Here is a 12,036-nt window from a genome sequence, read left to right on the forward strand (position 1 = left end):
AAAGAAAGGAAATGCTGAGAAACTGCCATAAAAATCCAGTCTTCCTTTCTTGTATAAATGTATCTTCACCTCATCCTTTGCCTTTATCAACAATCCCTCTCTTTCAGCATCCTGGGGATATAGAGCTAGTTTGCCATCTCTACACAAAGGACCCAGGAACTCTTTCTTCTCAACTTCACAATCCTGATAAGCAAACAGAGGGTATTGTTTTCTTTACATTTCTTATTAGTATTTTATATATCTCCCCCCAACACTAATCCTAGTTGCATAGTCTCCACGTTGTCCCTCCCTGCCACCCTGCACACATATTGCCAAGAATCCAACATGATGAAATTTTCAACTCTGCACATGCCTGATCTATATTAATTCTACTTGTCCTAACAGGATTAATTCAAGATATACAACAAATAGAAAGAAATCATCAGACTTGACTTACCAATTTCTAAATCCAACTTTGAAATAAAAAGTTCTCTTGTGCATCTTTGTCATTCAGAATTGTCTCTTGCATGCTTTTTCTCCTCATGTCAGTATAATTTCTAGACTTCCGGTGTGCTTTTGATATCCAGACTCACTTGGGCTCTCAGAACTACTTAACCATCCCTTTATCTATCCTCCAATTGACTACATTTTAAATATCTTTCACCAATGTTTGAAACTTTTCTCCACTTTTAGAACAGAAAATCAGCTAACTTAATTCAACAGATGATTTTACTGCTTCGATGAAAAGACATGACCTCACTCAACCTACTTCTCTCCAACCTCATTCTTTCTCCATATCATCACCTGCCCTTTTCTCTTTATCTCCTTTTTAAGAAGAATTTAATCTATTCCTTTACCCAACTGTTCTAATCATCTGTACATTTGAGTTCACCTATTCCTGAGAATGTTACCCCAATTGTATCTTCTTACATTGGCCTGTTCATCTCACTTTCCATCAGATTATTCTCATCTCCCTAAAACATTGTAAAATCCATTCTATATACACAATAAAAATAGTAATAGTTTCAGTGACTTTTCTAACTCTGTTCTTCTCTTCAAGAAGATACTTATTTAAAAATATTCATTGCCCATTTCCTAGTAACTCCTCAACAATTTATAATCTAAAAGCTTGCCTCTTACCATCACTTTTCTAAACTTGCTCCTGCAAAGATTTCTCCCTGTATTAGTTATTTATTTACACACGAATGATCAGTATACACATATTTCATCCAGCATGCTAGCCTAAACTTGTTCGTATGTTGACAGCAGGATTCCAAGAAACAGTACAAGTGAGTATGTTCTCTTGAGTCTTGCGCACACAGCAAGCTCATTGTCATTTCTGTTGCATTCCATCGGCCAACACAAGTAGCAACAATGAGTAGGGAAATAGATTCCATCTGTTCACAGGTGGAGTTGCAAAATTACTTTACAAAGCTTATGGATACAGGGATGGATGGAGAATTGGACTATTTTTTATTTGGATTCTGTCACATCTTGCTTATCTTTGTTGTATTAAACTTCATTCTTTCATCAAATCTATCTTCCCTAGGTCTTCAGGAATTACAGTTTCCTAGATTTCCCTTACATTTCTAGCCTACCCTTTTTAATCTCCTTAGTTGGCCTCTGTCAGTTCTTTGAATATATGCATTTGTCTAAGTTCATTCTTTGGTCTCTATCTCTTATAATTGTACATGTTTCTTCCATGATCATGTCATCTTTACTGCCTTGTCACATGCTCTGCTTTCAGAGGAAACAAATTAATGAACATACTCTTCACCAACAGTTTTGGTTGTGTTCAAGCCCTATTGCTTCTCTTTTTTTATTGAGGTACAATTTGTATATAACATTGTATGTGTCAGGTGCGCAACATTATAATATGATATTGTAGACACTACGAAGTGATCACCACATAAGTCCAGTTACCCTCCATCATCATACAATTTGCCCCCTTCACAAGCCCTATAAACTCTTAACTGAACCATTGCTCTAATTTTTTCCTGGAAGTTCTACCTTCAGCTTCACCTTTCCTCTTATTATCTGCTGCCTGTGTGATCTTTCTTAAAACTACATCTGATCATGACATGAGCTACTCTACAATTCTAAATCAATCACTTACTCCAAGAACTTTGATTTTTCTCTGTTGGAAGATTAAATTCTCAGTTTGGAATTTAAGACCTTTCACATTTGACCCCACTTTATTGAAACTTACAGTCCTATCTATCTTTCACTTCAGTCATATTACAGTCTTTTCATTCCTAGAGCATTCCCTACACATCTTTATTCCTATCCTTTTGCTCATGTTCCCTTAGTCTTGAATAATCATGCCAGGAGACCCATATTTGATCCTCTACCTGTCTCTTAAGAATCAGCTCAACTAACGCTTCATGTGAATCTTGTTCTTCCCAGTTTGGGGAGTTAATATTTTCTCCCTGATGTCCTATTTTACATTATGTCTGCCTCTCTGCAATGGATATTAAACACTTCAAGGGAAGAAATGATCTCGTAGCGTGTATTACCAATGGTTACAGCTTCCATGCATAAGAGTTATTAAAATAATAAATATCTGTTGAATGGTATTCAACCACTTAAGGTACAAATTTTTTTAAAACCCCTTTAAGAAGTAATATATACTTACTGTTGTTTTAATTGTCAAAACCTAATTTGCATATCTATATTTTGAGTTAGTTAAATCAAGAAAACATCAAACTCAATTAATTGAAGATCAGATTTTGAGAGTTATCCTTTTGCTTAATGGAATCTTCAAAATGTATTAAATAAAATAAAAATTAAAGCATACCACTCAATATCAATATCAGTAGTCACTGTTTATTTATTGCATTAGTCTGGGTCCCCACAGGAAATAGACAGCACATTGAAGGTGAGTAATTTTAAAATGGTTTAATAAAGGGGTATTTATAAAACATTGGGTATGGTTTAGGGAAACCAGATGAGATAGAGCCGTATCCTGAAGCTAGTAATACCTACCATGGAGAACTTAACCACCCCTTGGCGAGAAGAGATGAGGGGCTACAGCCTTTGCCAAAGCCGGCAGACAGAGGGCTCTGTAGGGAAGGCTGACTTCCAGGAGCTGTGATCTTTGGTAGAAGGATATAAATAACTAACCTGTAGTAAACCCAGACCTAACACTACTTCCTCCGTCTGAGCTCATATTTCCCAGTGGCCAAACCCAACCAGAAGCCAACCTCACCCTGGAACCCAAGGACCAAGGAGGCCAGTAACGTGGTAAATAATTAAAGAGCAGGGTGCAAAGGATGGAGTGTGGATCTGGAAGGCCAACGTTTGATATCTGGGAGCTATATTTGGACATTTTGTTTTTATTTAACTCTCTTTTTATGCTGCTGAATCTGTTTCAGAAGAATAATTCATTGGAATTTATTTCACCAAGAAATATTTTGGTTTAGTAAAAATGTGTAAACTTCCTTTTAGTTAAAGGGGTCTTTAGACCCAATTATTTTGCATTTTTTGAAGAAATTCAACATATGCACCAATAATATGAAAAAAAAAACCATTGTGGAAGGAGAGTGGATTCAGAAACCTTTTGATTAGAGCTTTCTGCTTGAGTACATAATCAACTTCACAGTCAGATATTTTCCCATCTTAGAACTATTAGTAGCACTCATGTGCCTTATTAAAAGCACAACAGTGCTTTTCTTCTTCTCAGAAATGTTGTGAAGCACAAAGAGTCAGGAATAGAACCTTTCAGATGTGCAGGTTAATTTAGTAGCCTTCCTATACTTGATAGATACAAACCTGTCCTGAGTTCTCACTTGAAATATATAAAAGGCCAAGCAAAGAGACATACGCCAACAAACGCTGAGAAATTAATCCGCAACCATAAGAAGCAGTTGATCTTCTCAACTACTTCAAAACAAATCAAAAATCTAAAAAGAATTTTAATGACTATTTGTTTTCGCCCCAGAAGCCAAAGGACATGAAAAAATTATCCTTCAGAAATAATAATTTTCTTACTTTGATGTTGTATTTTAAAGCATAATATCCAAGTTCAGATATAATACCTAATTTAAGCCTCATAACAAGCCCAGCTACGATACGTATTTGTACACATTCTATTACCCAATTTTTATATTTGAAAAAATTGTGTATTAAAGAGATTAGTATTCTTAAGATTTCAAACTAATAAATAACAAACCCTGCAACTGAGCTTTCTGACTTCCAGTGTAGTATTCTTTTGACTCTACCAGGACCTATGAAACATTTTTGAACACATAATAAAATTTGTATATCATTTACTATGCTAAGAACATTTTTAGAACATACAGAAAAAGAAGAAATTTTCAAAGGAAAAGATAAAAATAACTGTAAATAGAAGATCTGAGATTTTTCACCTGCTCCCAACATACCCACATACCCTGTTTTTTGAAGATTATTGGTAAATAGTATATTCATCAATTTATCCTCCTAATTAAAATAAATTTGCATTCCTCAATGGTAACCTTACAGAAAATGAAGCCTATTGGTCTTCACATATCCTAGACCAAAAATTCTAAATGAAGGAAAAAGAAAACTGTGAAAGGCATTTTTAAGGCAAAAATTATACAATTTGATAATCTTTTAGATATAAGGACCGTTGGAGAAGATGGTTAGAATGATTTCTAATTTTTTTTGCTTCAGCCATTAGGCAAATGCTGATTATTTGAGTTAGAGAATGCAGAAGGTAGGATCACCTAAGTTCAGTTTTATATTACTATTAATTTGAAAATCTTTCCATATGTTTATTGGCTATTCAGTTTTTGCCTAATGTAAAGGACTTGTAAGATCCTTTGCCTTTTTCTGATTTGCGATGATTTTCTTTGTCTGGTTTGATTTATAGGTGTTCACTATATATATATATATATATATATATATATATATATATACATTCTCTCTCTCTCTCTATATATATATATTAGCTCTTTGTCCATCTTTATGTTATTTGTGTCTGGCTTCTTTTCCTCAACATTGTGAACATTTGTGAAACACCCATATTTTGGTGTGTCATTGTAGCATTCACTCTTATTGTTGTAAAGTATTCCATTTTGATTCCTATTAAGAAAATAGGAGTTAAGGGCCACCCCGGTGGTGTAGCAGGTAAGTTTGCATGTTCCACTTCGGTGGCCTGGGGTTCGCTGGCTCGGATCCCAGGTGCAGGCATGGCACCACTTGGCAAGCCATGCTGTGGCAGGAGTCCCACATATAAAGTAGAGGAATATGGGCATGGATGTTAGCTCAGGGTCAGTCTTCCTCAGCAAAAAGAGGGGGATTGGCAGCAGAGGCTAGCTCAGGACTAATCCTCCTCAAAAAAACAAAAATAAGAGTTAAACAATAAGGAAATGTATTTTCTCACATAATTGGAAGTCCAGATGTAGGACAGACTCCAGGAATGACAACTGGACCTGCAAGGATGTTACCAATAAATGTTTTCTTCTATCTCTCTGTACTGCCATTCTTAGGATCTTGTAATGGTTGTCAGGGGCAATGGGGCCAAACGCTTCCTTTTTGTTTCTAGCAAGATAGAGGAAGATCCCCTCTGCTGACCAAGGAATATAAATCTTTTCCTTCAGTCACCTTAGGCCAAGTTTGTAGAGATACATTTCCATCAAATAAGTTGGCAAAATTTTCAAATATCTACTCTGTCCTCCCAAAATAATCTATCCATCCATCCCCAAGAGTCCACATGTGAAATTTAGCAAAATTTAATGGAACACACAACTCCACTGCTAATTAAACCGTTCTACAATACAAAGAGTGAAAACCAAACCTTTTTTCTGGAATAAGTGTAACCACAGCCATGATAAAGGCTGCAAAATTAGGAAACTACTGAAGACTCATAACTTGCTTAATAGAGAAAGCCAGAAGCATTCCTATTAAAATCAGAAATAAGTTATTGGAATGAGTCCCGCATGGTGACTATACTTAACAATATTGTATATTTGAAAGCGGCCAGAGAGTAGATCTCACAAGTTCTCATCACAAGAAAAAAGAAATTGTAACTTCTGTTGTGATGAATGTTAACTAAATTTGTTGTGGTAACCATTTGACAATATATACATATATCAAATTATTATCTGTTAGTCTTAAAATTGATACAATATTATATGTCAATTATATCTCAATTTCAAAAAGTAAAAAAATAACTTTCTTTCTTTTTTGATCTTGGAAAAGTACTTCAACTTCTTTGTCCATCAGTTTGCTTGTCCATAAACAGGAGAGAATACTACTACCTAGAAGTGAGATGAGCATATTTTAAGTTATGGAGTGCGAGGTATACATCGTCCCCTGTGAAAGCTGTTAAGTTGTTGGCAGAAAAGGTCTAAAGGATGCTCGGCTGAAACCCTCCAAGGTCTCTTTCAGCTCTAAAAGTTGTAAAATGCTAGTATATAAGAAACAAGATAAGCAGAAAACATTTCCCCCTCAAGTTATAAATCTAGATTTACATATGAAATAGAATAATGTTTACCAAGAATAGGCTCTTAAAACTGTATTTTTTATGACTTACACTATTCAGAGATGGTTCACACTTTACGGGGATTTCCTATATAAAATTTAATAGCTATTTTCCTTGCTTATTTCAAGCAATACCTTATGTTTTGCACTCACAAAGACAGTACACAGGGGAATGAAAAGGTCAATTCTTCTTCAATCTATAAAGCAATCACATTATTTTGTGTGTGAGTGTGAGGAAGCTTGGCCTTGAGCTAACATCTGTTGCCAATCTTCCTCTTTTTGCTTGAGGAAGATTGTTGCTGAGATAACATCTGTGCCAATATTTCTCTATTTTACATGCGACGCCGCCACAGCGCTGCTTGATGGGTGGTGCTAGGTCCACACCTGGGATCCCAACCTGGGAACTCTCGGACGCTGAAGCGGAATGAGTGAACTTAACCACTACGCTACTGAGTTGGCCCCTAATATTTCTATCTTAAACTAAGTTGCATAGTTTCAAAAATGCTATACCAGGACATATACATTCTTCAAAATTTTAAGTAGATGCTAACCTCCATTAAGATAGTTGTCCACCAAAATGTGTTCTCCTATTCTTCCGTAATAATGAAATTAGAACTGGGCAAGGCTCTACAGCTTGACTATATTTCTCAGCCTACTTTGAAGTTAAATGGGTCATGTGATGAAATTCTACCCATGAAATGTGACAGGGGAATTTATGTCATTTTCAGATCTGGGCAGGTCTCTCTCTTCTTTTCCCATACGCTGAAACCCGGCTCCGGAAGCAAGCTGCTTCTACCATGCAGATAGAACATCAACCTAGACAAGGCAGAGGAATGTGATGAAAAGAATCTAAGACCCTGGATGACGATGTGGAGCGGAGCTTCCTGACATCCTGAAGAACTTGAAGCAGGAATTTTATGTACCAGACAAAAAATATTCATTGTTTTTAACAGTCACTGAATTGTTGGGTTTTTTGGTTATTAGCAACAGAATCTTCACCATAACTAAAGGCAGATGCATTCCGTTTAAAACACAACAGAGGTTATATGTTTAAAACAATAAAATCAAAGATAAAGTAAGGGGACCTGGAAAAATAAAAGGCCAAGGAAAACTTTTATGAGTCGTAAGTACGGGATGAGAGACTGTTGTTCAGATTCCTCCCTCAAAGAACTGAACTTTTAGAGTAGAATTCTTATCATTCAGACAAGAATCAAGCACCAACAAACTACTGTCCTTTCTCAAATTTTTTCTAAAAAAGGACTTCCTTCTAATAATAAATCATAATGAAATCATAAGTTATGAAATATGCAGACTACACTGACAAGTAGATTCTGAACGTGAATTTTATAATAAGCAAATCTGCTATGAATTAAAAACAATGTAGCTTATCTACACTTTTTTGTTTTTGTTTTTTTATTTTTGAGGAAGATTAGCCCTGAGCTAACATCCGCCACCAAGCCTGCTCCTTTTGCTGAGGCCCTGAGCTAACATCCATGCCCATCTTCCTCTACTTTACACGTGGGACGTCTGCCACAGCATGGTTTGACAAGCAGCACATAGGTCCCCTCCTGGAATCCAAACCCTGCGAAAAGCAAAGCACATGAACTTAACCACTATGCCACCAGGCCGGCCCCTAAGACTATTTAAACAAGACAAAAACGTTTGCAAGTATTCTTCAAACATGTATAATGTTCAAGAAGTTTGACAAGGACTTGGCTTATTCTGTGATCTAAACAAGTACTCATTTTATACTGCTTTCCTTGATATCCCAATTTTTTATAGAGAAAAAGATATTCTTGTGAGTAGCAGCCATAAAAAAATGCTGATTAAAAAAATGCCAATACTCCTGAGTTTGCTAATACATAATTTTATTGCTCATTTCTATAAATTATAAGCCCTCTTTTCACTGCACAGCAAATATGTAATTATGAAAATGTCATTGTAACAAGGTATGATAATCTGCAGCTTTGGTTTATTTTAGATCAAACTAGATCCTAGCTCAAACTTTTATGAAATCACTTTACCCATTTCTGAAAGAGGTACTTATTTTGATATAACAAAACATCTTTTACATTACTACGTAATGCTTTATGCGTTATCAACAGAGAAATTCAACAAAGTTGAAATTTCTATGAGCCTTAACCCATCTTACGGGGTATTTTGGTTTCAGAATTTTTAACACTTTTCAGGAATTATGCTCAAAAATAGCCCTCATTTGTGTGTGTGTGCCTCATTACTTTAGAAAATTTTTTTACCACACTTACATTGCACATGATTTTAAGATAAAAGGTGTTTAAAAACTACATAAACTAAATATTTTGCTTGGTTGCTGAATATTCCCAACTTTGCCACAATTTGCAAATATTTCTGAAAATTTTATTGCATTATTCCTTTATTATATAGGGCTTTATTTCCCTTATTTGCTTATAAGGAGTGAAAAATGTCAATTCATTCAAAATATACATATCTCTGCCAATACTCCTAAAGTCATACAAGAACTAAACACATAAAGCAAGGGAAATAGTCAGTGAAATATGCATTTATGACTTTCACGTTTTGGATTGTAATTCTTTCTGCTGGGGCAATTTGAAACAGGCATTTTGCATATAGCATCTCAATAAAATTATCACATTTTGAGGTAGATGTTACATTCATTTTAATGTCGAGCAAACTAAGGCAGAGAGAGATTAATTAAAAAAAATTAAACCAAAAGTTTTAAAATTAAACCAAAGTTACAGTTAAGTAGCAGTAGGGCCAATCTGACTCCTTCCTATTTTTCAATTCCTACTGCCTCCTAAAGATGTTTTCTTTCTTTCACTATGAGAAAGTGAAGTAAAGGCGATAGAAATACTTTTCGTATACCTACCTATTCTCACCAAGTTTAGTCTCATATTTCTGAGTCATCGGGGAAGATTTTAATATTCACAACTATATCAACTACCTTTAAACAAAAGTTAGAAGTCCTGAGGTTTTCAAAACCCAGGACTAGAAAAATCGCAAACCTATTTTCCTTGGCACCTTGTTTCGTAATATATGCTATGTATTTGAAACTTTCAGAATATGCCACAAATAAAAACTAACTCACGACTTTTTTTCTAGCTCTAACAAAAACTCTTCCCACAATTTTTTTTCTTGAATGTTTTCTGTCATTTAACCACTCTCTCACATCCATGATTTTTATCAAGTACAATGGTATTCTCTTCACTGCTTAGTGTTATCCATTAACAAAATGCGATAAAGTAATTTTAATTACATCACAATTTTTTTTTTTTTGCCATTGAAATCACAATTGAGACTTAAATCACTTTGTTTTGGGGCTTCTGATATACAAACAATTCATAATTTCTTAAAAATTCTTAAACATAAGTCAAAACAAGCACACAGCTACTATGTTCTAATGTCAAGTCTAAAATGTAAAAAGAAATAACGAAATAATGTTTAGACTTCTAAACTTTAGATTATTTAAAACCACCACTGTTACATAAAGCGAAAATGATAGTTTACAATACATAACGAAATTCGGATATTAAAATACGCAAAATATACACAGGTCCATTTCTTAAGGGAACGTGTAAAAATTTAACACACTTCAAATAATGGTCGTGGGATGTTTTTCGCTTATTTTTAATGCACCAGATTTATTTACCAATTCAAAGGATCTCTTATGGGGAGATACTTAAAACATCCCCGGGGGTAAACAAATCAAATATATTAGATGTATAAGGACCAGAGCCGGGGCAGATGCGAGTTCCTAAGTTATAAATACTACCTTTTCAATAAAAAGGTGGTATTATATAGGATCTCCAAGGAATATCGACGTATAAAAGAAAATACTGAGAATGCTGACCACCAAAGAGATAACAGGTGAAGGCCTTAGGGGACTGAAGAATGAGCAACAAACCCAACCAACTCAAAATGCATTATTCATCCTCCAAAGAACCGAAACAGAGGAAAAAATACAGCAGGTCCTCGCAACACCGAGAGAAGTTCAAGCCTTAGGAGGTGGGGACCAGCACCCCTTCCTCGCTGTTTCAAAACTCCGTTGCAAGGCCTCCCTCCGCGGAAACCAGCAGGCGCAGGAAGCAGGTGCTCCGTCCACGTGGGGCCTCCACAGGGCCCGCATCCTTCTCGGCCTCGGCGCACAGCACGCTAAGCGCCCCCGGAAGTGCCAGGGGCGGGCGGGGGCGGGCGCTAGCTGGGGAGCCGCGCGCGGAGTGGGAGGGGCCGCACGAAGCCACGCCCCTCCCGGCTGCGTCCGGGGGCTACAGTCAGGGCTCTGGGGGCTCCGGGGTCGCGGCTCGGAGCCCCGAGCCAGGTTCGTGCGGACGCGGCCCCCGCTGCTCCAGGTGCAGCTGCAGCAGGGCGCGGCGGTACATGGCCTCCAGCTTCTCCAGCCGGGCTCGCAGGGCCCGCGGGCTGCCCGGCTCGTCCCCGGGGCCTCCGCCTCTAGCCCTGCGGTTCGTGCCGGCCTCCTCGGAGCCCGGGGTCGCCCTGGACGCCTCCGCGGGCGCCCCGTCGGCGCCCTCGCCGGGGAGCCGCAAGGCCTGACGGAAGAGGCTGCGGTTCTCGCGCTTCAGCCGCCGGTTCTCGAGCCGCAGCCGGGCGTTCTCCTCGCGCAGCCGCGCGTTCTGCCGGTCCCGCTCGTCCCGCGCGCGCAGGGCCTCCAGGTGGCTGGCGGCTAGGTCAGCGAACCGCTCCTCCAGCTGCTGGCGGCTGCCGCCCGCCCGGCCTCGCCAGCCCTCGCCGCTGCCGTCGCCGCCCCCGCGAGCCCGGCCCGGGCGGCTCTGCCCGCCGCAGCAGCTCCCGCGCCTGCCGGCGCCAGCACGCATGCGCCACATCGGGCCGGTGCCGCCAGCGCCGGGGGCCGGGGCCTGGGGCAGTGGGGCAGCCTGGGCGCTAGCTGAGGAGGAGAGGCGGTGGCGGGCGGCGGCTGCTGGCCTGCAGCCAGAGGAGGCCGGGAGTTGGCCGGGCCCGAGGCGGGTCTTGTCTCCGGTGGTGGAGCTGCCCCCGGGCCTGCGGTCTCGGGCCCGGCGCACACACAGCGTCCCCGGGGCGCGCGGCGATGCTGTGTCTTCCGCGGAGCTCGGCCCAGGCGCGGCGGGCACCAGCCGGCCTGCGCCGCTCTCCCCGCCGCCACCAGCGGCTACCTGGCTCTTTCCTTGGCAATCTCAAAGCAAGTGATCGTAAAAGGATAAGGTCTGGGCCAGAGAGATGGGGCAAGGTGGGAAGCTGTGACTGCCTCGTTAGAACAGAGTGGTGTAGCCCATCTCGAAGCTTCCAACGTTTAACCGAGCTGAGACGAGCGCCTGGCATGAGGCCCTCAAGTGGGAACAGGGAGCTCTCGAAAGAATATGGCCAATTCCGAATTTGTGAACAGCTAGGACTCCACTTAGCAAATTGTTGGCAGTTCTGTAGAAACAAGGTTGTAATTAGTTGATTTGTTCAGGACTGTTCACAAAACCCAGGAAACTCAGAATGTGCCCCTTCCATTCAAGAAACTTGGAATACTCAGTTCCAAAATTTCTGAGGACAGGTGGATAGAACTCATCGAATGAATCACATTGCTTGTTTTTGAGGGATTCACCTTACGAA

The 12,036-nt window shown here is 39.5% G+C and overlaps 1 protein-coding gene across 1 annotated transcript; it reads right to left on the minus strand.

Annotated features, from left to right (window-relative positions):
- Positions 1 to 9,687: 9,687 nt before the first annotated feature.
- Positions 9,688 to 11,597, minus strand: TUSC1 (tumor suppressor candidate 1). The gene has a single exon (XM_070495614.1). It carries the CDS (start codon positions 11,280 to 11,282, stop codon positions 10,713 to 10,715), a length of 570 nt encoding a protein of 189 aa, XP_070351715.1. The 5' UTR covers positions 11,283 to 11,597; the 3' UTR covers positions 9,688 to 10,712.
- Positions 11,598 to 12,036: the final 439 nt, after the last annotated feature.

This window comes from Equus asinus, chromosome 23 (genome assembly GCF_041296235.1).
Source record: "Equus asinus isolate D_3611 breed Donkey chromosome 23, EquAss-T2T_v2, whole genome shotgun sequence".
In the NCBI taxonomy this organism is placed as follows: Eukaryota; Metazoa; Chordata; class Mammalia; order Perissodactyla; family Equidae; genus Equus; species Equus asinus.

What these genes read in the sequence shown, in the direction of transcription:
- TUSC1 (XM_070495614.1), bottom strand. Translation starts at nt 11,282, where the DNA reads ATGTGGCGCATGCGTGCTGGCGCCGGCAGGCGCGGGAGCTGCTGCGGC.